This window comes from Ammodytes marinus (genome assembly GCF_949987685.1).
Source record: "Ammodytes marinus genome assembly, chromosome: 9".
NCBI classification, from domain to species: Eukaryota; Metazoa; Chordata; class Actinopteri; order Uranoscopiformes; family Ammodytidae; genus Ammodytes; species Ammodytes marinus.
The window spans coordinates 17,797,375-17,822,281 of NC_137213.1; the positions used below are offsets into that span (position 1 = coordinate 17,797,375).

Genomic DNA, 24,907 nt, shown 5'->3' on the forward strand with positions numbered 1-24,907 from the left:
TTTATGCTTCAGCTTTCTTATTTATGACCGCCAGTCCACCCCGCGGGACCCCTCTAGGACGGTGCGACCGCGTAAATGAAGTGTGAAGACGACATGGGAAGCCCCGTGTGCCCAAGATGACCGAGGATTTGGTCCGAATAAACAATTATTTTAGTCGCTAGAGAGGGAAACTTAGAACAAGGCTTGTTTTTGGACTTCCACCTCCCCTCCTCTCTCCCCGTAGGATTTGATTCAAAGGCGAAAACCAAGATGGCCGCCGACTCCGTGCAGGTAGGAAAAGTTGACAACTGTTGCGAAAAGTGCGCAAACTTGCTCCAAGGGTTCAATTAATAGTCAGCAAAGCGTTTTCTGTCATTAAAGTCGAGTCGCTGTGAGTCGGTAGTGTTATATTTAAATGAAGGGCCTCTGATATACTCCAAAGGGCTGTGAGGGATTTATCCATGGATTGAGGCCTGGGAAACAATTATCCAAAGTTTCTTAAACTCAAATATCCAAATATATTAACCGGTTGTTATGTGCGGGAGCAGCTGTGTTAACGAAAATAGCGGCCATAGTTGTTAAACGTTTATAACGTTAGTATTCCTGTAGTTTGAGTGGAATAAAGCCTGTTGAACGTAAAGTCGGGTCTGTCGCCTTACGTGAAGTTTCCCTGCTTTACTTTGGGAAAATAAACAGTGTCCTCCGTTTGCTCATACACCGGGAACTTTCCAGTTTCAAGTGGAAACTGTTTCCATCTTTTTATAAGGAGCAAGTGTTCACTGGTTTGCTTGACGTACCCTAACATTTGTTCTCTTCTTTTTAAACACGTTACTGACAGGATGAACTTAAACATGTCACCAGCAACGGAACAGTGACGAAAATAAATGTAGCCTATAGGCTACTACTGTAACATGCAAATTCAGCTTTTACATTTTTTAATAAAAATTATAGAAAGTCAGCGGCCGTGACTCACTGACTGATGTGGTTTCACTTGAGTGACGTCACTCATGAAATAAATGAGGCACTGCCTCAAACACATCCAGCAAAACACTGTCCATGTTTAAGCAGAGCAGTCTCATCACTCACACTCACCATTGTTCTTATAGTGTAGGCTATGTAGGCCTAACACTCCTTGTGAGAAGTAGGCCTATTAGTTTATGTCTCTTATTAATTTGAATCCCCCTGGGGGCTTTTGCTGTCTGAAGCGGTGATAACCTGTCATGCTGAACCAGTTCATTCACAAATTGCCTTATTATACTCAACACTTATTTTAATTTTACGGCACAGGTGTTTGCTCAAATGATTTATCAGTGACATGGTCCCCCGCCGTTGAGCAATTTTTTTTCCTACCTTGTGTTAAATAGCCTAATGAAATTAGGTTGTCACAGTACCCCATTAAATTGAGATTGCAAACAGTAGGTCTATGGCATAAAACATTCTAGGTGCTACACCACCTGTTTCCTTTGGAAGCGTGAGGACATGAAATGGATAAAGATGTCCTTTCTTTATGGGATCCATCTCATCACGGTATTGGTCAGGTTTTTTATCAAATCCAATCATCAAGCCAAGCCGGGTGATGTTTATCAATCAATTAAATGTATTTATTAAGCCCTTTACAGCAAACGGCAGGTATCCAAAGTGCTTTATAACAAGGAAACAATAAAACGTAACATACAATAAAATCAGAAAAGGTTACATTAAAGCAGGAGGACATTGTCACAGTGCTACTGTGTATTAAGAGCCAAATTAATAGGTTTTCAGGATAGATTTGAGATGAACATAGCCTGTGTGCGAATCTCAGGGGTAACATGTTCTAGACGAGTCTCTGGCCAGCAACTGCAAAAGTGCAATCAACCCACAGTTTGTACCTCGATTGTAGGACTTTTAAAATAAGTTGCTTGGAGGACAACGATGCTTTGTTGTGTTCACGAAGAGTTCAAATCTCGGTCAAATACGGCTGGGGCCTTTAAAAACAAACATTAAAAACAGACAACTGAGGCTGCAAAAAAAACAGTAGGCCTTTAATGTGATACCAAAATAATTAAAGAAAAAGGAGCACAACTCCACTCCAGTAAATTATTTCTGATATCTTGCCTGTGATCAGGGTGGTACAATGAACTAAGAAGAAAAATAACCAGAACACGTTCCAACCAAGACTATAGCCTTGGAGTCAACATTAGGGATGACAATATCTGTCTGAGGGTCCTGGGTTTCCCCCAGAGACGATAATAAACTTACTACAATATCCATAAAAAGGTTGCCAAAAGCTATGCTTCATTGCTTAAATGTTTACTTTGATAACTTAACTATAATAGTAGATACATATTCAAACTACAGTACATTCACTAAATATAATATTGCTACGTTAAGCATTATAGTCTTAACTAATCTGCAATGCTTGTCATCACAAGATGTGCTTTTGTTTAGGCTTTAAAACAAATGGTGTGTGTAGTTAAAACCCATCCATTTGGACTGTAAGGAAGTGGAAAATTAAACTTTCCCTATTCTGTTTCACTGGGCGTGTTCAATACTTTGTTACAACTGTTCGGATTATGTTTGTTATTAATGACAGAAGATGAATAATAGTAACACAGACTCTGCCCCTCTGCCCTATGTTGTATTCCTAATAGTAGGAAGACTGGGAGTCATGCTTTCACTATTAAAAGATTCATCTATGTTTAGCTTGAGTCGTCAGAGCAAGCTAAACTTTATATCACCACGGTGGTGTAAATGGAGTGGCACCAGGTTGACTCAGCAGAGCAACAGGTTTCTCAGTGCAGTTTTAATCGCTCCTTCTCCTTTGTGGCTTGACAGCTTCGGACACGTAATAAATCTACCGTCTGTCCGGCTCAATAAAATGGACCTGAATTGCAAGACATAAAACCTGCAGTTAGACATGGCATGAGATATGTATTTTGCTTGTGCAGAGGCTGCATTTGTAGGATCTGTGTTTATTAGCCTGGGTTGCTATTTCTGGTGGCAGCAGAGCACTGGGGCTGTGGCCAACGCTCTGCAACCAGCTGTGGGGTAAGACGGCCGGGTGTCAGGTTGTAGGCTGAGATATAGACCTCGTGCAGGAATGGCAAGGGCTTGGCTTTTTAGGCATGAGCCTGGATGGTGCCCTCAACTTTTCCATTGTCCTATTGTCTGAATGGAGCTCTTGTTGTTGGACTTGGAGCTTTCAGGCTTAAGAGCAAGTTAACCTGCTTACACTTGAGGCTCAGAACCAATGTTTGCTTTTACCTCACAGTTTCCTTTCATGTCTTCGGCACTAACAGAGTCCTGTAACAAGTTCAACATGTGTAAGTAATGGTTGCCTGTTGAACATTATATCCATCTTATAAACTAAGCAACTCTTTAATTTTTTTATACTATATAACGAAACGTGTTGCTAGGTATTAGATAGTCTTTTTAATTTGTTGTTGAGAGCCTTGAACATTTTACAGAACAGCTAGCAGAGACACACTGAAGAGAATAAGTTCCCTCCATCCATCAAAAACTGTATGCATTGTGGTACGAGTGGAAACATTTGCTTACAGTTCCTGCCTCACTCGTCTTTGAACCTAATACGTCTCGAAGTCTCGGCGTGGCGTCATTCCCCTGACGAGGCAATACATTCAAGCACCAAGACATGACAAGATCCGTACAGGTAGAAGTGCTACTCGAGGAAGTGTTGCACTTAGAGCAAAACAAACTGATCCTGCTAATGAGCGCTTGCTCTATTTCTTTGGATATAGTTCATTTGTTTGATCTCAAATTGAAACGCAGACCTTGTGGGTCTACTGGCTGATTTATTTCCAGCTTATCTGATTGGCCTTTCATGGGTTTCCTTGCATTGTTTTGCAGTAAAATAGGCCCTTTTGGGTGTCCTCATGCTGTCCCTGCACCACGTTGGGCAAACACAGCTACAGTGCAAACAAATTTAGCAAGGCAGTGAGCTAAACAGAGCCCCCCCCCCCCAACACACACACACACACACACACACACACACCATTCTTCAACTTACAGGAGTTGTGACCTCCATTTTACCTGTGAGTGTTCAAGGAGCCTCTCGACCAGGATATGTGCAAACTATAGTTTCCTCTGTAGTGAGCACCTATAGTGGAGAGTGGGGGCAAAGGTATGAGTGATTTCATGGAAATCCATTATCTTATCACACATGATGCATTTTTTCAACATAAATCAGTCATTAGTAAAGTACATTAGTTCAGGGGTCCGCATGTAACTGTAAAGCTGTGGCACCCAGTTCCTGACACAACCTGATTTATAATAAATTGAGTTAGTACATATGGGCCTGAGGGCGGTTTCTCACTTGATAGTTCGCTAATAGTTTGCTTCCTAGGTTCATTACGCAGTGCTTCATGCAGTTGGGTTGGACTCAGTCCACTCACCGAGACCACCTATTCAACAAGGACTCGGTATGCGTGTTAGGTCTGCTTTTGGTTCGCACCCGAGGGCGATTGATGTATTCTCACATACAAAGGAGAAAAGGAAACCAAGGTTGTTTCAATCGAACCAAACAAGGCAGTCGTGAAAGCATCCATGAATAATAGCCACCAAATATGATGACCTCCGCGGTTGGTTACTGGTGTCGTCTTTGTCGAGGTGAGGTGGCCAACCTCCAAAATTAAAAAATTGTGTGAATCACATGATTTCTGTGAAACGTTGGTCGCATTGATAAAGGATAATAACTATGGTGTTCTTGTGAGAACTTTGCAGGGTTGATTACTGATGAGCTGTGTTTGGTAAGCCTTGTTTTCACTAGATGATAAAGCCCACAATCAAACCTCACTATCACCCCACACTGACACTTGAAGACCACTCTTTCTAACCCTCTTACAGTTGTTGGGGTGTCGTTTTGGAGCTTTTCCTTCACCACACAAGTTACTTTGAAGTGGGGGAGGCCACAATGGACAGCCAGCGTTATGTTTTTAACTTAGGGTTAATTTTAGACTCAGTCCTTTCCCTGGAGTGAGATTAGGTCCCATTCTGGACTGCTCTGACCTCACAGAGTTTAGAAGCTAAGAGGGATTTGGCTGGCGCTACTCAGACGGTTTATCCTCTCTGTTGATGCCATAGGTTTGTGTGTGTGTGTTTGTGTGTGTGTGTGTGTGTGTGTGTGTGTGTGTGTGTGTGTGTGTGTGTGTGTGTGTGTGTGTGTGTGTGTGTGTGTGTGTGTGTGTGTGTGTGTGTGTGTGTGTGTGTGTGTGTGTGTGTGTGTGTGTGTGTGTGTGTGTGTGTGTGTGTGTGTGTGTGTGTGTGTGTGTGTGTGTGTGTGTGTGTGTGTGTGTGTGTGTGTGTGTGTGTGTGTGTGTGTGTGTTTTGTGTGAGAGGGAGAGCTGTAAAACATCTGATACCAGCGGAGTGAAATGCGTGTGGCTTTGGACGGAGGGCTTTTCATTTATGGGTGAAGTTTCACCTCGCACTAGACAACAGAACTTCAGTAAAGATAATTTAGCTGGTGGGAAGAACCATGCTTGGACTGGTTAGTTCAACTAATCTGGAAATGGAGTTGGATGTAACAGAGGAAACTACGGTAAGGAAGAAAGATACATGAAGCCTAAAGGTTTTGTCTTGTTGAATTGATTCATCTTTTCACCATCCTCTCCTTAGGCAGTTGTAATTTTGAACAGTAACCCACTGAATTGAATCCATTTGCTAATTGCATCGGGCCTGAATGTCACTAAGTGTTTGGTTTGACATCTTTCTTTCATCCATCTTTCTTTCTTTTATAGCAGTCTTGTTGGTTTAAATGTAATGCTGATCATGGGATTGTTCTCACTTCTCAATATGATCTTGCCACTTTGCATACACTTACACTCTGTTTCTGTGAGATGGAATTTTTGTCTTGTTTACCTTTTTTACATTTTACATGTTGAGTTGGGTCTTTTGTCACATACCAAGTTTGATTGAGTGGGTGCACTTTACACTGAAGATTTTTCCAAGACATCAAAGGTCTCCAGATGTGAAATAAACATTTGTATGTATAACTTATTGAGCGATTATTAGTACCACTGTGGCGCCATGCTTTATATTCTGGTTTGGAATCGGTTTGGCCTATCATAACTGCTCAGTTCAAATGAAATGTTTCAATGTTTCATAGTAACCACAATTTAAATGTTATGTCGTCTTTCTAAATATAAAATGTTTGAGGATAAATTCAAATGAAAGAACTTAGATTGATACAATAAAGTTAACTGAGCATTATCAGCTAGGCCAAGGGAGAGTCAACAGCATACAACTGTGTTCATGGTCTACTTTCAAGCTGAATCCACTCAGGAAGTGAATTCTAATCCTTCATTAGTTAAGGGGACTTATTTAAGGATGCAGGTAAATGGTGTCTGACAGCAGCAGTGAAAACACCACATACAGAAACATGCTGTTACACATTGGTTGACCTTTAGGAGCCGCAGGTTGGGCAGTGTTGAATATCTGAACCTCATGTTTGGTCAGTAGATATTTTAAGTGCATTTCAGATGGTGAGATGGACAGATTAATCAGTCGACCGATTTATCTGGTCAATTATTGGCATATTCCATTTTGAGATAATCGCCATCGTCAGGCAGATTAAAAAGATAAACAAATAATGTCTGCAGACACAACGGGCTGCCTTGTCAGTGTGGCTGATGTGGAGCAATGTTAGGGCTTTACCTTACCTGGAATATTTTTGCTCAATAATCACAGACGGCTGGATAGAAATGGCAGTATTTTACGGAGCCAACACCAGGGAAGTCCAAGTGCAATAGACAATGCACATTTTTATTTTCAAATATTTATCTGTGCAATAATTATTTAATAAATGTTAATTTAAGGTACATTTTATTTCTTATTTGTTATTATTATATTTGGTATTTTATTTAAAAAAACAACAACGTAATATCGGCGTTATAGCTTCTCTCTGAATATCGGCCATTGAAAAACCTGTATCCGTCAACCACTATTTCAGAATCAGATGCTTACATTTTAAATATGTTTATTGTAGAATCCAATCACACAGATTTCACTCAAATTCCGTCATTATTTTGAGAAACTGTGATTGCTCTGATGAAACTCTGCCTGTAACTCCTCCTCTGTTTTTATCGCTTCCTTACTGCTGCCATAAACTGGCTCTCAGGACAAAATGGAAATGCATGTGCTTTATGAGGCAATAGCCTCAGCTGTTTGGACACATTGCAAAGTTGGCGTAGTGCCTTTTGTTCTGACAGTTTATATAGATAAACCCTGTTAGCTAAACGCTGCAGTCTGTTTGTGGAGTCACTGACCTCTGTATGTCCTCTCCTCCTCTCTCTCTCTGCTATCCCATTTTCCTCCTCCCTTGCTGTCCTCCTCAAAATTTACATTCTTCCTCTCATCTCCCTTTTTTCTTCCTCCTCCAGGGGGATGCCAGGGGCCAGCTGGTGGCGGAGCGACTGGGTCTGGGACACAACCTGGACCTGTCTGACACCATGGTCCAACATAAGCTGGACGAGATCAAGGAGCAGATCCGCCGCGAGATCCGCAAGGAGCTGAAGATCAAAGAAGGTACCGAGAACCTGCGAAAGGTAATGTCAATGTTTTGGTTTATAAGTAAAGTTTCTCCCAAAGGGGTACTTAAAGGTGGAGTCAGCGATTCTGGAGAATGCTTGTTGTCGAAATACATTTGTCAGTATCAGTGAATATCTCACAATCTGCTACCTTGTCGTACTGCATGTGCGCTGAATTTTTTGTTTTGTTTTAATACACAGACTAGGCTCTGTGTATGTAAACATAGGGCAGGCCCTTTTTATAGAGCCTAGGCTGTGTATTAATACTGTATTTAGGTAGCGGATCGTGAGGAGATATTCACTAATTTCGACAAAGTGATTTTGACAACAAGCGTTCTCAAGAATCGCTGACTCCACCTTTTGACTGATTTAGTATTTATATTCATAAAGTTGTGTTACTGATTATATCCAGATATATCACAGATAATCTGACTCTTGGTCATCTACTTTATCAGTTGTTAAATTTGCTCTCACTTCTTCTCCCCTCACCTCTCCTCAGGTCACCACAGACAAGAAGAGTCTGGCTTTTGTTGACAACATGCTGAAAAAATCTAACAAGAAGGTTGAGGAGCTTCACCAGGAGCTACAAGAGCTCAACGCCCACATTGTGGTCAAAGACCCTGAAGAATTGCTAGGTAACAACAGGAACTCTACACACCAAAGTAGCTGCATAGGATTTTGTAATTATTAACCAAGCAGCAAAAGTCAGCTGGGAAAAGCTAAGGCTACACACCACACTCCTCTTCCGTGTAAATACATCATTGTTGTAGTGTGGCCGTGTTTAAGCTGCGTATTCTTCGTATGTATGCATTGAACGGTAGGATTAGGGACATAGTGCTCAAATACTACATTCATTTAATGTATTTTGAGTGGACACACGTAACACAGTATTTGTACAGAAACAGGGTCTTTGAGTGTGTTTTATATGTATTGATTTATATATGATTCTACAGTATATGTTACCAAACAGCCATCAACTGTAGCCATCTCTCCAAAATACCGATTTCTTTGGCAAATGCAGAGTAAACAATTGTGTTCATGTTTGTGTCAGAACAGCACCTATATCAACACACAGAGCTCACTCTGTGTATGGAGGTGACTCACTCTCCAGAGGCTGACATTGTTGCATTCCACATTCCTGCGACTGTTACAATGAGCTGTTGATTGTTCACCTCTGAGGCTGCTGAAAGCCGGCTCCTGTGAGTTTGTCCACAACAATGGAATTTTGGAGCGAGTTTACCACAACAGTGGTGTGCGTTCAATGTAGTTTTGTCACAGTAGTAGCTATATACAGTATTAGTGGGTGGCGAGAGTGCGGGTGAATTCAGGAAGAGAAGGAATGGTATCCTCCCCCCCCATTTCAGTTGACATAAGGAAGTAGATGAGGATGGATGGATGTGTGTGCTGGGGGAGGGAAGGGAGGTTGTCCTGGTAAATGGTTATCTTAAGTGGGAACAAATTTAGCCTGACTCGGTGACTCCTCTATCTGATAAACGAGGGCTTTCTTTTTAAGTGACGCGACGCCATTGGAATGTCGCCGGCTATTGCAAAAATGATGGAGAGGGACCGAGGCCGAGGCTCCACAGTCATGGGACATCTTGTTAGACTTACATTGAGCTCAAGAATCCACGAGAGACGGCACTTGTTTCCTGAATTAGTATGAAGGAGGTGCCTCTGCGAGCAGCCAGACTATGTTTTTTTTTTTTTTTTTGTTCTTGGAGAGAGTTGAGGGGGCTCTGGTTATTCTCTGCCACTCAGCTGAGGCCAGAAATGGAGCGACTTGCTCTCAGGCATCGTCTGGGAGCAGCAGCAGCTCTGACGGAGGGACAGCACTCACTCAGGTCCCTCTGCAACAGATGATCTCATTCATAGAGAGACCTGCCCCGAAATCAGCAGTTTACTCCCCAAGTCTAGTTGTAGGTCAAGTCCTCCGCAACCTTATGTAATGGTCTGGAGAGTATCCTTAGCGTGATACTCCTGGTCGCCTTTTTTTGTTGGATACAGATGGAGTCAATCTGAGGGAGGGTTCCCCTTGTCAGCTATCCAGCTGTGACATCAGCCCTGCAGCTATTCAGTAACTCTGTATCTTGTCGTCAGGCCCAGAGTGGGCTGAGAATGAGGGGCGGGGGTCCTTAAATTCCTGGCTCGATGTGACCCTGACCATACTGGCCCCCCCCCCCCCATTCAAAGAGGAACTCCCTCCCCTCCTCAATTGTGTCCCTTAGTGTGTAATTTTCACCAGCAACTTTCTCAAGATGCTTACTTGACCAGATCTAAACGGAATCACTGTGACGCTACAGGCTCTTATTTTGCAATGTGGATTTAATTTTATGGACGATGAAGTCAGTTTTGCCTCAAGCCTTGTTAAATCTTCACCTTGCTCCATAGGGTTTTCTACAGCTATGTAGTTTGGATGAAACCTGCAAGTGCCCACTCTGTTTTCCCGTCTAGCCCTGCCTCTCCCACTGTGTGTGGGTGACTGTTTGGAGAGGGTTGCCCCTGGGAAGGCTAACATCCTCCCCTCCTGTCCGTTAACAGCGGCCTTTGCAGTGATGCTCTCTCAGCTTATTAAGGCTCATTAGATGAATCATTTAGACTTTTAGTTCAAATAATCACATGCTTCCTTATTTGCCCGTATCCCGCAGGTGTTCAAAGGAATCTTTAGACAGTGTTGTGATTTTCAGAGTGAATGTATGAATCACAGACTGCGGCATTGTCTTCCACAATATTCATATTTTCCACACCTGTGTTCATTTAGGCTTTGAGCGAAAAAGAAATCAGATTTTTAAAAAAGTTCTTAGTTATTGAAGCATTTGTTATGCCATGTAACTTCAGTTTATTGTCAGGGAAAATTAAATTTGAGCTGAAAGACTTTCAGTTACTCCCCTCATGACACCGTAGATACAAAACTTGCAAGTCAAGTCAGGAGAAGTCAGGCAGGTTTTTTAGCCCACCTCACATGTGTGTGTGAGTGTTTTTTCTCTGTGCTGCAGTGATCAGCCTCGGGAGGGGTTTTCTCTACACCTTTCGTGTCCAGACATGACAAAAAAAAACTACAAAACCATGAGCTCATTGCCCAGAACTGTGGTCCAGCTCTGGGGATACAAGACACCTGTTTTTGTTTTGTTTGTGTGGTATGTTTGTGTGTGTGTGTATTCTACTGCGCGAAAAACCTTAAAGCCTATATATTTGCCAAGTAGCGCTGTGTTTTTCTGGCTACTTTAAGGGTCTGGAAAGCAATACTTATCAAATAAAAACTAGATAAATTTACCTTGTTTTGTATATATAGGGGAGAGTGAGTGGAGTTGTGCCAGTGGGGAAGTAGTGCCACCCCTTGTTTCTAGAAAACCATAAAAGAAATTGGAAATGTGGCCACATATGTAAGAAGAGCCATCCATTTGACTCATCTTTTAAAGAAGGGAGACACATGGAATAAGATTTAAGCACATTTAAACTAAAAAAACTGTTTTTGCCTTTCAAAGTAAAATTTCCCTGATCAAGGTTTTTTGAATATTGTGTCTGAACAATTATATACACGCTTGAAAACATTTGACATATGTTTTAGTGCTTTAGTATGCTACACTTTGAGTCTATACAGTTAGCGATGTCAGCCATAAACTGCTGCATCATGCTTATTATCCCAAATTCTGGGGTTGGGGTGATTTGTGCCAAAGGGCCTGGGCAGAGTTATAAGTAAGTAAGTAAGTAAAATGTATTTATAAAAGCACATTTCTAACAGTTTGCCCAAAGTGTTGTGCATAGTGCATTCAGTAGGTAAACAATTAAGGTAAAATAACAATAAGAAAAATAAAAGACTTAAGCCAGGGTGTACAGATGGGTTTTGAGCCTTGATTTAAAGGCAGAAATGGAGGGGGAATCACATACGTATGTCAGGTAGCAGTTGGTTCCACAAGCACGGAGCAGCTTGTGCGAAGTACATTTCTGAGAGTTGTGCCAGTGGTATGGCTGTATACGCTGGTCACCAACAAGAAAGTGATTGTCTACAGTAGCTCAGAAGAGACTGACATCTCCATTCCATTTAACGACACCACTGATGAGAGTTCAGATGGCCAGAAAGATGATGATGGTGAATTTGTCATTGTGAGCTTTGCAGGTAAAACCACCTATATCTGCTAGGCCTTGTTTAAGAAAATGGACCTTCAATCTTTGTCAAATATTTACTTTAAATAAACCTTAAATAAGTAATTGTCTAATGGATTTGTCTTGCGTTACAGTTTATGAGATACATATCAATGGCACAATTCACCCCATGGTATTCTTTCCAAAGGCACAACTTACCTCACACCGGGGGCAAGTTGTGCCACAAGACAACTTTTTTTTCCGAAAGCTATATTTCTTAAACAGTTTATTTCAGATCCAAAGTTATTGTTGCCGGGGATGCACCACATCCTGAAATATACATACATATTTTAGTTGGAGACATTACTGTCAAGGCCTCACTTTAAAGTCACTCTGAGTAAGAAGTTGCACAGCTCCCCCCACTCTCCCCTATATATTATGTTCATTGTCTTCACACCACATTTGCATATACAGTCATGGCATGTCGTCATAGTAGCATAGCTTTAGTAGTTGTCTGCAAGTTCACACTCAGAATAGAGATGGCCGCAGGGTTTCCCTCTGCTGTTAGTTTGTGAAAGGCTTAAGGCGCTGGCCAATGAGATAAAAGAACATTTCTTTTAGTTAGCAGTGATTGCCTTTGTATTATAGTTCCTGAATATCAGAGCATCATACCATATCACATTCAAGTTGAACCGAATATTTGCAAGCTCTGGATTCACCTGATGTTTTTTAGAATATCACGTTTAATTAAAGGACACTGATGCCATTGAAAGTCGCACTCTGACACCATTTTTATTTATTTTTAATTCTGCTTTATGTCAGACTCCTGATGTTGTTGACGTGTGTAGCTCTTTTTGTATCGGGAGAGTGAGTCAGTTGGAGTCTTGTGCTAACAAACCTCATCAAATTATAAACAGCAGAGCTTTCTGGATACATTATGCGACTACTGAAGTTGTTACCTGACAAGTTTTTTTAAGCAAAGTTATAGGTAATTTACTGTGCTGCAGGACTGTTTAGTTAACTTCAAAATGTCTGGCGGCCAAAAATAGCACATGTACGCTGAGTCGGTGTATATTTGTGACAACCTCCAGGAGTACAGTGTCAAATATCTTTGGTTTCTCCTAATGGGCTTTAAAGTGGTAACTTTTTTGTGTTTTTCTTTCTTTTTTTTCTTCATTACCCAGAATGCCCTTTGACCCCAGATACCCCCAACAGTGAGTCGAGAATGTGCAGCAGCCGCCTTGCCGCCCTGAAAAGACAGAATGACATCGAGCTCAAAGTCAAACAGGGCGCCGAGAACATGATTCTGATGTATTCCAACGGGCCATCCAAGGTAAGAGTCTGCAAGAGAGGGGGAGGTTCCACCTGACTTACAGGTTCGAGCCGGTTCACATCTGGCTGCCAGGTGTGTAAAGGCAGACGCATCAGTTGGGCTTTATTTGAAGGATAATTCTAGTTTTTAACAAACTGGGTCTTACATAAAGTTGAACAGTAACATTATTACCTAATCGGTCTGTTATCAAAATTCAACAGTTACAAATCAGTTTTATTGTGCACTTTGGGATTATTGGCAACATTTCTATAATAATTGTGTGCTTACTCCTCATTTTAACCAACCAATAAAATGGTGTTGATCAGTATTTTCCAACCTTTTTGGTTTTTACTCCTTAATAAGAAAGCCATGTCCACTTGTGAACCCTCCTCATTGCTCTTCTTGACTGGTTGTAACCTATTCAATCGATAAGTCTGATTTGATTTTACTAGTTTAAAGGGCCTAATAAGGTAAAAAATTACCCACATAATAATTATCACCAGAAAAAAAGTGCTTTCTTCTCCTGTTCATCTTAAAACTGGTGTGAATTATCTTATTGACTCCGTGTGGAGTTCACAAGTACAAAAATAAAGACTCAGGTGGTAATAGATATTTCAAATTATCTTCTGGCAGTTCAACAGGAGTAACCAGATTTATGTTTAGTCATAATAAGATTTTTTTTTACCTTTTTGATCTGATTCATTCTATTCGATTGGACTTACATTCAGCTGTAGAAACATGTGCTGCCTCTTTTAAGGCTTGGTACATGTGTAGTTACAGTTTTGTAAAATGCCACTGAGAACAAATCCAAAGACCACAATACAGAGTTGTATCATCTACCACAGGTAATAAAGGATTTCCAGGCTAGTGCCGATTCACTATTTTTAAAACTTAGTAACACGAGTCTTTTAAAAAAGTGCTGTGGTCATAATCGCATTAAAAAATCGCCTGCCCTGCACACTCCTTCCCAGTTTGTAAACCAGTTTGCATTCTGCAGATGGTAAAATTATACATGTTGGGTTTACAGCTTCACTGTAGGGGAGAAGGAAACCTGAGTATCCGTGACACATGCTATGTGTCATATGTACCGCTGTTTGTTAACAAAGCTCTTACGGTCATAGGGAGAAAAACTATAATTTGGTTGGAAGGTGTGTGTAAGTCACCAGGACTAATAACAGCTGGAGCTCAGAGACGCTTATGCTGGTCTGGGCTTTTGTGTCTGTTGGTAGTAATTGAAGCCACTTTGTAGTGGACAGTTTAAAATGGTGTAGGGTTTCAGCAGTTTCATCGCTTGTTTGCCACTGATATAATTCTGCTTTTCTATGTTCCTTGAATATATGTCATGTTTAATTTAATGTAGCATGGATTCATTGTGGATTGATGTTTTGGCATAGTTATGTATGTGTTTTTTTGTTTAGTGTTGAATTAAATGGCATTCCATAGATTGATACCTCTCGTCTGTACAGTAGGCTACATGTGAAGATACAGCTAGCAACTGGTTAGGTTAGCTTAGCAAAAAGCTGTTAATAAAGGGAAACGGCTAACCTGGCTCTGTGCATTGGTAACAAAGCCGCCAAACGGCACCTCTAAACTCCCTAATTAACACATTATAATTTGTTTCTGTAATCCATTAAAAAATGGAAAGGATGGTAAAAAAAGGAAAAGAGAACTAGTTGTGGTTTTAGGGATTTTAGGTACTTGGCTGAGTCCAAGGAATAATCCAGAAAGCCAGGCCAAGGAAACATCCCACACGTAATGCCCTGTCAAAAGAACATTTACTTTGACTTTATTTAGATGAATGTATTTGCTTTGCACTTGTATGTCATGTCTAAATTTAAGGTAAGCCAGACATGAGTCTTTGAATCCTAACCAACAAGACAGGAAAGTTATTTTGAATTTAGTGTTTCAGTATGGTTTTGAAACAGGAGCTATCTTAGTGTAACTGTAGAACAGTAAACGGGACTGAAAAGCGCCATGTGATCCCCACTGCCTGTCTGAGCAGGGGAGGTCACAGCCTTCTGTAGGCGAGGTCAGACAGAGGCACCTTCCAGTTGGAAATAGTAATAGTGATGTCAGAGGAAATGCCTGCTGGACAGAGCTCTTTCCTGCGCGCGGCGCCGTCAACAAGCAGGATTTAAACTTCAGAGGAATTCTGGGTGGAGTTTGCTTACTCCACTCTGTGTGTGTTAGAATACGTGTGTGTGTATTTGTCATATGCGAGGGTCAGCAATTACACACACAATGAGATTACACTTTCTTTGGGTGAATAAGATTTTCCATTTGGTCAGTCATTCTTTAGCTCCAATTAAGGGCATGAACCAGAGTCCTGGCTGTTACATACTCACAACAACAAAACACAATAAGTGAGGAAGGATGATGTGCAATTAGTGCAGACGTCCAGTTATTTTAATCAGAAGACAAAACATTAATGTTTGAATGAAAGTTTTCATAATGTATATATCAAAGTGTGTTGATATAGTAATTTTCCCCAAACAGAAAGTGATCATTTACTTTTGTATTTGGTCCACAGGATCGTAAGATGCTAGGGACGGCGCAGCAGATGCTTCAGGACAGCAAGACCAAGATCGAGTTCATCAGGATGCAGATCCTAAAGGCCAGCCAGACCAGCGAGCTGAGCTTTGAGAGCAACGATGTGATGGGTGAGCCTTGATCCATTTTAGCACACAGCTGGGCACACTAAGTCTTATAACAGTAACGTCTAAATTAAAGAATTATGTCCTTCCCTTTCCTCCAGACAAGACCATCATCAGCCCGTTGGACCTACGGGTGGAGGAGCTGTGTCACCACGCCAAGATAGAGTCGGCCGTGGCCGAGGGAGCCAAGAATGTCATGAAGCTCCTGGGCACAGGAAAAGTCACAGAAAAAAGAGCGCATTCAGAGGTAGATGTTTGTGTTTGCCTGTGGGTTTATGGGTTTAATTTATGTGCAGGTAAAATTCACATCTTCTACACCCTATGCATTAAATATGTTTTAAACCATCAAGAACAAGATTATCATCACCAGAAGGCTGATTTAGTTTCATGGGCTTGACATGAAATTGACCTCTGTGTTGCTGTTGTGCCCTACTAAAGTAAAATTGAATGACCATGTATTTAATTTTTTTGCTTTCTCTGGACTTCCCTCTCTCCAGGCCCAGGCTCGTTTTAATGAGTCCAGTCAAAAGCTGGACCTCTTGCGATATTCCTTGGAGCAACGCCTCAGCGAGTTGCCTAAAAACCACCCTCGCAGCAGCAGCATCGTGGAAGAGTTGTCCCTGTTGTCCTCGCCGGCCCTCAGTCCCAGATCCAGCCTCATCTCCACACAGAACCAGTACAGCACCGTGACCAAACCCGCAGCACTCACAGGTAACTTTTTATTCTTTGGTGTTCAAGTGTTCGTATTGGAACATGGGATGTGTATTAGTTATGGTCTTAATATTTCCTGTCGCACACTTCTGTACACCTGTTACTTGAATAGGGTTCACTCAGTCACACAGGAGGAACCAACCAAATCAAACCTGTTAAAGCTGGTTGGACAAAGATAGATATGACCAAAGCGCCGGTACAACATTCGGTTTATTGCGCTGAGGTGTCTACTTTTGACTGTTTTACTCTGGAGTGATTTGCTCTGAATTCTGATCTTTTGATATACCATTTAGTTGCTACAACATTGAGAAATATGTAATCTTGTTATCATAACTTCCTAACTGGTTGATCCACGCATGGATACTTATAAACATTTCGGATACTTTAAAAACTACAAGAACTGAGCTACACCGTCCAGCTGATATTAAGCTTCTTTTCCAACCTTTTGGAAAGTTACAAAGGTGTTTTTTATATTCAAAAGCTAACTTCACTCTTGCCTTGTCATGGCGTCTTGAAGTAAGTATTATTACCAAGGAAACAAAGCTCATCAGACTTAATGGCAAATGATATAAGCCTAGAATGAGTCCTCTTTGATGTAACAATGTTCAAAAGGGGATAACTTAAACAACCTGTAACAAGACTGATTGTGTATTGTCTCCTCTCTCAGGCACATTAGACGTCAGGCTCATGGGCTGCCAGGACCTTCTGGAAAATGTCCCAGGTCGTTCCAAAGCTGCATCGGTCCCTCTGCCCGGCTGGAGCCCCAGCGAGACACGATCATCCTTTATTAGCCGAGCTAACCGGAACCGCAGTGTGAGCTCTAGGAACCCGACAAAGAGCGAGGAGCTTTCCAGTAAGTTGACATGACCCTGTAAAGGCTCATTTATGCTCCAATTCCGTGCGTAAATAGAGACGTACGTTTACAACGTTATATCCGTCACTGCCCTCATACTTCCATGCGTCCTTTATGTTGGAATCGACATTACGCAAATCAACCATTAGTGGGCAGCAGCGCCGCTCAGAGTAAAAAGTTACTCAAATAGGAAGAAGAGTCAAACAGTGAATTAACTGGAATAAATATTTTATAATAGGTCCATGGAAGAAACAGCTTCAGCGATATACTACCGTAGCGATGGAAGAGGCTAAACTGGAGGCTGTATTATAGACAGCGGCGGTCTGTGAGGACATTAATCACAACATGTCAAACAAACTAGTGTCGCATGGACCTCCGGCACTTCTGTATTGCTGCCGTCAGCCTGCCGTCTAGCTGACATCCTTCCCCGTGCGATCCCCGCTCATGCTGCTCTGTTGTAGTTGTATGTCCCTGTGCCCCTGCCGTGTAACTTCATAGATAGATAAATGTGTATGTCATTTCGTACCAACTCACAAAAACCTCTCCTCAAAAGTTAAGACATTTTCTAAAGTATTATGTCTTTCGTTTGTGTTTGTAAACAAATGTACAGTAAGTGAAAGTGAACTGTTGGCTTTGCGCCCCCCGTGATCTTCGGTAGTAGCCTAATGCTCCGTTCTGTCCGTTTGGTAGCCTACGCATCCGCAAGCTTGCAGGATACGTGCAGAAATACGGACGTAATGTACGCAGGGTACGGACAGAAGGCTCCGTCCGTATCCGTATGCGTATGTAACGCATAAATGAGCCTTAAGCTGTAGGCTGTCTGGAAGTAATACGTAGATATTGTAAGTAGTAATTATGCGATTACGATGTGCTTCCTCAAAGTTACCAATAAATAATAGTTGGACCATGATGGACCTCTAATATTGCTCACTGAAATTACCCTGTCTGTAAAACCAGCAGAATCCCAGTCACTATCAGGGTATTGTTAATACATCAGTTATTTATAAATATATATTATTTTTTTTTCAGATGAGATCAGTGCGGTGTTGAAGCTGGACAACACGGTAGTTGACCAGACTAGCTGGAAGTTGATCAGCAACCAGGCCTGGGACCAGAAGTTTACGTTGGAGCTGGACCGGGTAACACTCACACATTTCTGCCCTTGACTTACCTCTGTGCTGTTGACTCTGTGTTGTGTCTTTTGCAACACAGTCTTTGTGTTTTACATCTGTGTGTGTGTGTTTGTGTGTGTGTGGCTCCGTCCTGTAGTCTCGTGAGCTGGAGATCTCGGTGTACTGGCGTGACTGGCGTTCACTCTGCGCGGTCAAGTTCCTGCGGCTGGAGGATTTCCTGGACAACCAGCGTCATGGGATGTGTCTGTACCTAGAGCCTCAGGGGATGCTGTTTGCTGAGGTACACACACACGCACACTGATTGATCCTTGATTAGCACTTATTTTATACTGTTGGATAGTAATATCTAAACAAATTGCACTTTTAAATCTTTTTCTTGATGTGGCTCCAATTTTAAAAAGAGTGAGCAGTGCTAAAGATTTTGCACTCTGCATCTTTGCCTCTAGAACATGCCCTCATACTCTTAAATTTCTCTTTATGGGTTGTACCATCTGTTTTTCCTTGTCTAAATTTTTATTTCTCTGGTTCAGGTAACATTTTTCAATCCTGTCATTGAGAGACGACCAAAGCTGCAAAGACAAAAGAAGATTTTCTCGAAGCAACAAGGTGATCTTCGCTCCCTTTTTCAAGCTATATTATTGTGAATCTTAGTCTGGGATCACACAAAAGTTCAGACAGCCTAGGATGGTATTTACCTTTTTTATTTTTTATTTTACAAAAGAAAGGGAGATATTTTTTTTAATATTCACATATATTCCTTCTTTTTCTCCAAATGTCATAAATTTCTTCTACCTGTCGTTTGTTACCAGGTAAGACCTTCCTGCGAGCCCCTCAGATGAACATCAACATTGCCACCTGGGGCCGCCTAGTGAGGAGAGCCATGCCCACCGTCAGCACCAACTCCTTCAGCCCGCAGGTGGCTGAGACTGGGACCGGCAGCGTGCCTGGTTCACCCACACCCAGCAGGTACTCAAACACTGCATACTCGTACAAGCAGGGATCGATGATATCCAAATTTATTTAATAAGTCATACTGAAACTAATGTAAAGGTGTTAAAGAACAGTTGTGTTCCTCTTCCCATGCACAGTGACCCACTAGTGACCAAGCTGGACTTTGACAGAGAGCCCACCCCAGGACCCAGACACTACCCGGTACCCGACGACAACCGAGAACCGCTGGTGCAGGATAAAATAACCGAAAAGGAGGATGTGCAGGTACAGTGTTGAAAGAAAGTGCTAAAGAGACAGATACATTGGGGGCGCCCTTAGCTCAGTTGGTAGGGCGTCCCCCCCCCGGGCCGGGCCCAGCAGCAGACCCGCGGTCGTTCTCTGCATGTCACTCCCCTCTCTGCCCCATTTCACCTCTGTCTCTCTGCACTATCAATAAAGCACAAAAATGCCCCAAAAAAAAGAAGAAGAGACAGATAAACACTGACAAGATCAAATATGGACGACAACACAGTCGAAGCTTGCCAGGTTGTTAGAAAAACATAGAGCATCAAAGCATTTACAGGGAGACCAGGTTGTGATGACACAAAATAATCATACTTTACAGCATCAGTGTCCACGTCCCCAAATATAGTCAGTTCCTGTTAATGATTGCTAAACAATACAATAAAATGCTTTTTATCACTGTCTTTTGTAAGACATTATGGGGTGAACTTTTGTCGAAACGTTCCTATTTAAAATGTATTTAATGATGACCATCAATGACAAAATGCTGCATTGGCCAGGATCATCCTTAGGTTCACCTATAATTAAAGAAGTTCTTAGTCAAGTAAACAACACATTAATTGTTTAAATTTTTGATATAGTGGGTTAGAATTGATTTAATTTAAAAAATAAATTTAATCTGTTTTACATTATTATTGTGTCCCTGAAGATCTTATTATTCAGTTAACATTAAAGGTGAACGTGTATTGAGACACAACAAATGTAGCTCTTATTTTCCAGTAATAAATAATAGCCTAAAACTCATCCCTCATCATTTTCAGTCGACAGAAACCTCAACTATTTGACATTTTATTATTGTGCTGCTTTGTGTCCCCTCTCTGCAGGATGCACTGGCCTCGTTTGACTTCCTGAACAAGAGAAACAGTGTAGCGCTGAAGCCAGACCTGGACAGAGCGGCGGAGCAGGAGATCCAGCATCCAGACCTGGAGCTGACCTCCATCCAGAAAGACACAGAGATAAGGCAAGAGATGTACCTGTGTTTCTTTGGGCTTCATTTTAAGAGAGGAATTGGTGAGGTGAACCATGTGGTTTATTATTTGTAAAGAAAAGAAAGAAAAAAAAAGGAACTGGAAGAATAATTTCTGTTTAGTGTTATTCTGGTAATGATTTTAAAACTGTGGCAATGAAGAAACCAACAATGAAAGACTGTTATAATCCCTAAATGTTGCTGGTAGAAGTTGTTCAGCTGAGCTGAAATAGTAACACGGGTGTGAACACTGCCCCCTGGCTGTGAATCTTCTGTAGTGAAACCCAATAGCTTTATGCAGGTCTCAACTTTTAATTCATACTGGACACTAATGTAAACACTGATCCTTTTCCAGGGAAGAAGAGCAGTTCCGCTTCAGTCTCCAAGACTTCAAATGCGTGGCAGTTCTCGGACGCGGCCACTTTGGAAAGGTACATCTTATTTGATTATCCGATACACATCGATGAATTCATAATGAAACTTAAACCTGAAAGTATTAAAAGCATCTCCATTATAATTCCACACACCTGATGACCATCTTTTTTTTTAAATTGCTCTCTCCTCAGGTGTTGTTAGCAGAATATAAAAGCACAGGAGAGATGTTTGCTATTAAAGCTCTGAAAAAAGGAGACATCGTGGCTCGTGATGAGGTGGACAGGTAAAACATTTAAAGTTCCAGTGGCTTTCCCAAGGAGGCCAAATAGAATGTGTTGAAAGAACAGTAGATGAGTAGTCAGATGCTGCTCTCACTCACACAGTCTCCTCTTTCCTCTCTTTCCCAGTCTTATGTGCGAGAAGAGGATTTTTGAAACGGTCAACAGCGTCCGCCACCCGTTCCTGGTCAATCTCTTTGCGTGTTTCCAGACGCAGGAGCATGTTTGCTTTGTCATGGAGTACGCAGCGGGAGGCGACCTCATGATGCACATTCATGCTGATGTGTTCTCTGAGCCTAGAGCCATGTGAGTGACCCCAGCTTTAACCGCCAAAACATATTCTCTACATATTCTATGCAAAAAGTTCCCTTGTTGATTGTCAAGCTCTTTGAGTGGATTCAGTTTCGGTTTTCTTTACTTTCTATAGTAAAACTCCCGTTTGCCTAATCGGCTGTTTGTTTTGTACCTTTTGCAGATTTTATGCAGCCTGTGTTGTATTGGGATTGCAGTTCTTACACGACCATAAGATTGTGTACAGGTAAGCAGTTTAAGTTAGTTTAAGTCAATAAATTCAGTCCCAAATCTGTCAGAAATCTAACTTTTTTAAATTTTATTTGCAGAGATTTGAAGCTGGATAACCTGCTCCTAGACACAGAGGGCTATGTAAAGATAGCTGACTTTGGGCTTTGCAAAGAAGGTAAAATGGAGAACCCCATCATAGAAAAGCTGTGTAGCTCTATATTTCAAGATTAAACCAGAAAAATGTGTTAGGATCTTCAAGTGAATATCATGTAGCTTTTAAAATGACTGTAAAACTCAATCTCAACATATTATTAATGTCCCCGAACAAGGATTTAAAAACAGATGAGGATATACTGTATGTCAGAGTCGTGTTGGGCCTTTTTCTTCCATTTAAATGTGTATTGCTTTCAGGGATGGGTTTCAGGGACCGCACCAGCACATTTTGTGGCACCCCAGAGTTTCTCGCTCCTGAGGTTTTGACTGAGACGTCGTACACTCGTGCTGTGGACTGGTGGGGGCTGGGCGTCCTTATCTTTGAGATGCTGGTTGGGGAGGTGAGTGTTTGTTACCTTCCAGATGTTGAGTACAGTCCATGATCTGTAATTGAATTTAGAAAAAAGCGTGTCCTCATCGGATTCATCTTGGTGCTTCTCTTTTCAGTCGCCCTTCCCCGGTGACGATGAGGAGGAAGTGTTCGACAGCATCGTCAACGATGAAGTCCGCTACCCACGGTTCCTGTCAACCGAGGCCATCTCCATCATGAGGAGGGTGTGTAGATAGACTCAGGAGCAAGGCATTGGTCTTAAATGACACAAATAACCACTATATAGAGACCTGACATTCACATCACTGTGAATAAAGTGTAGTAAATGACAAGAGGGTGTATCAGTTATATATAATAATAAATATTTGATCTTCTCCTTATGCTCAGCTTTTAAGGAGGAGTCCGGAGCGACGACTAGGAGCAGGAGAAAAGGACGCAGAGGAGGTTAAGAAACATCTATTCTTCAGGGTAAGAAACAAGACCACAATTAGATTTTTTTTTTAAGCCATGCTTGCTGTTTCCCCTGGTTTCCAGTCTTTATGCTAAGCAAAGCTAACCATATGCTGTATGTACCTGTATGTTAAATGGACCAATATTAAAGTGATATCGATGTTCTAACTCTCTGCAAGAAAGTTAATGAGCACATTTCCTCAAAAACATGTTAACACCAATGTGACCCCCTCTGTCTGTTTCTTGGCAGAACATGGATTGGAACGGACTGTTGGCCAAGAAGGTGAAGCCTCCATTCGTGCCGACCATCAGGGGCACCAATGATGTCAGCAACTTTGATGATGAATTTACCTCAGAGGCTCCTATCTTAACCCCGCCCAGGGAACCCCGAGTGCTGAGCTCAGACGAGCAGAATACATTTAATGACTTTGATTACATCGCTGACTGGTGTTAGCTTCAACTGACTGCTGCGGTCTACACACATACACACACACACTGTGAACCAACCAACACAGCAAAGACTGTAGCTCACATCATTTAAAAAAAACTTTCCTCTTCCTTTGCCCAAAATGTTGAGGAGGAGCAGTGAACATGGCTCCCAGAGCCTTCGGGCAAAAACTCTGTGCCATTGAGAAGAAAGTCCAGAAGTCTCCTGAGGACCCCCATTTATTTTTTTAATCAACATGAAGAACTTTTGTTTTTTTGAAGAAAACAAATGAAACTGTTGTTGGAGAGTGAAGGAGGAGGAATGCTTTGTCCTCCTGCACACTTTGTCGGCGCCGTGTCCATTGTCTGACCACTGAGAATGTTTTTCATATGAACTCTGAGAAGACATCACAATCATGTTATTCAGTGTCACCGTCTTCATTTTTTTGACCTGTACAGATTATATTCAGTTATGTAATTTTACTATGTTCTTTCTTCTTTCTCCGCAAAGCCCTCGCCACAGTTTAAGGACTTTTTTATCTGACTGTAGTGTTGACATTTCTGCCACGACCATGTCTGCAACTGGCGTTGGGTGAATTTAAAGTGCTCTAAGCATTATCACCAAACGGTCAACCACAGCAAACATCTTGACTACTACTACTGCTGCTTCTTGACTTGAAATCTTGGCACTTCGTTTCCTTTCCTCTGTCCACAACCTCACTTTCAGTAGTTTTTATTTCTGCATACAACACAGAACACAATTATATCTAGAATAGAATAAAACAGCTGTCAGCCCTGTGTTACATGCTGTCTAAGCTCTTAAAATAATTACCATCTCTTAGTCTATCTGGATATTAATATCGGAAATTAGTTGACAATTAATAATGCCTTTTAGCCAAAAGAAATAATGTAACGTATTTAATCTTCTTCCTCTGATGCCCTCTAGTGGCTATGTATCTTAGGGGTTGATATTCAGCTGAACTCATCTCTAAAGGTCTAATCTGATGTAACGTCTATGTTGGTGTTGATGCATTGCTGCTTGATTTGGAGCAACAAAAATCAAACCGTGACAACAAATTCTTAAATTTTTCAGAGCTGAGTTTAGTTGGATTTCAATTCTGTTTTTCTGTTCCTCATTGAACATCCGGTTACGTTGAACATGACGGCATCCTTCTCATTACCTCAGTCAAAGTGGAAAAACACTAAAGCAAGTCGCACAGTTACAGCTATCGAAACCAAATTCATCCTGTCCCTCTTGAAGCAGCAGACTTTTTTTCATGGTTAAAAAAGGAAATCTTATTGATGGACTGATCGTGAGCTAAATGTTGTATGAAGCAAAGATGTTATTCTAGGTCTGTCAAAATGCCATTTAAATGCCTCCCACACTGTTCTGTGATCAGTATAATGTTTCATTGCAAAAAGCTGACGACTTTCTGTCCATTTGCATGTTATCTATAAACTGACTCAAATGTTGGAGACCTGTTGATATGACTCCCTACAGGGGGAGGGGGGGGCAGGGTATATTATATATACATACTGTATGTACACAATTAAGCTGAAAGCACTAATTTTATCCATAGTTTAATTATCTACATTTCTTGATGAAAATAGATTGTACAAAGTTTTTTTTTTTATAATTTGCTTGTGCATGTAGTCTTCAGAACAGACAAATATGGATGGTACACCAATACTCACAACTGTTGCTGTTCACCCTGGTGTAAAAAGAAAATGCAGTTTGTTCATCTTGAATGCACAAATTAAACATTTGTAATAGTAGATTTGATATGTTGTACTCTTGAGATTGAGCACATCCTATTGGTTCACTCTCAAACTCATTTCAAGGAAGTAAGGAGCTAAAGTTTTTCCG

General features: G+C 41.4%; 1 protein-coding gene across 1 annotated transcript; it reads left to right on the forward strand.

Annotated features, from left to right (window-relative positions):
* On the forward strand, nt 1-24,797 carry pkn2a (protein kinase N2a). Its single transcript, XM_080034356.1, has 23 exons — nt 1-270; nt 7,356-7,520; nt 8,002-8,137; nt 12,767-12,915; nt 15,425-15,554; nt 15,650-15,795; nt 16,046-16,259; nt 16,927-17,112; nt 18,142-18,251; nt 18,382-18,525; nt 18,776-18,851; nt 19,055-19,211; nt 19,334-19,460; nt 20,303-20,439; nt 20,801-20,876; nt 21,012-21,103; nt 21,228-21,404; nt 21,574-21,636; nt 21,719-21,795; nt 22,032-22,174; nt 22,281-22,388; nt 22,552-22,632; nt 22,865-24,797. The coding sequence occupies exons 1-23, from the start codon at nt 250-252 to the stop codon at nt 23,066-23,068; spliced, it is 2,919 nt and encodes a 972-aa protein (XP_079890482.1). The 5' UTR covers nt 1-249; the 3' UTR covers nt 23,069-24,797.
* The last annotated feature ends 110 nt before the right edge of the window (nt 24,798-24,907 follow it).

Bases quoted from the DNA above. Each gene is read 5' to 3' on its own strand.
- pkn2a (XM_080034356.1), top strand. From the start codon at position 250: ATGGCCGCCGACTCCGTGCAG. The intron at 271-7,355 runs GTAGGAAAAGTT...TTCCTCCTCCAG, and splicing joins TGGCCGCCGACTCCGTGCAG to GGGGATGCCAGGGGCCAGCT. The intron at 18,252-18,381 runs GTAACACTCACA...TCCGTCCTGTAG, and splicing joins TTACGTTGGAGCTGGACCGG to TCTCGTGAGCTGGAGATCTC.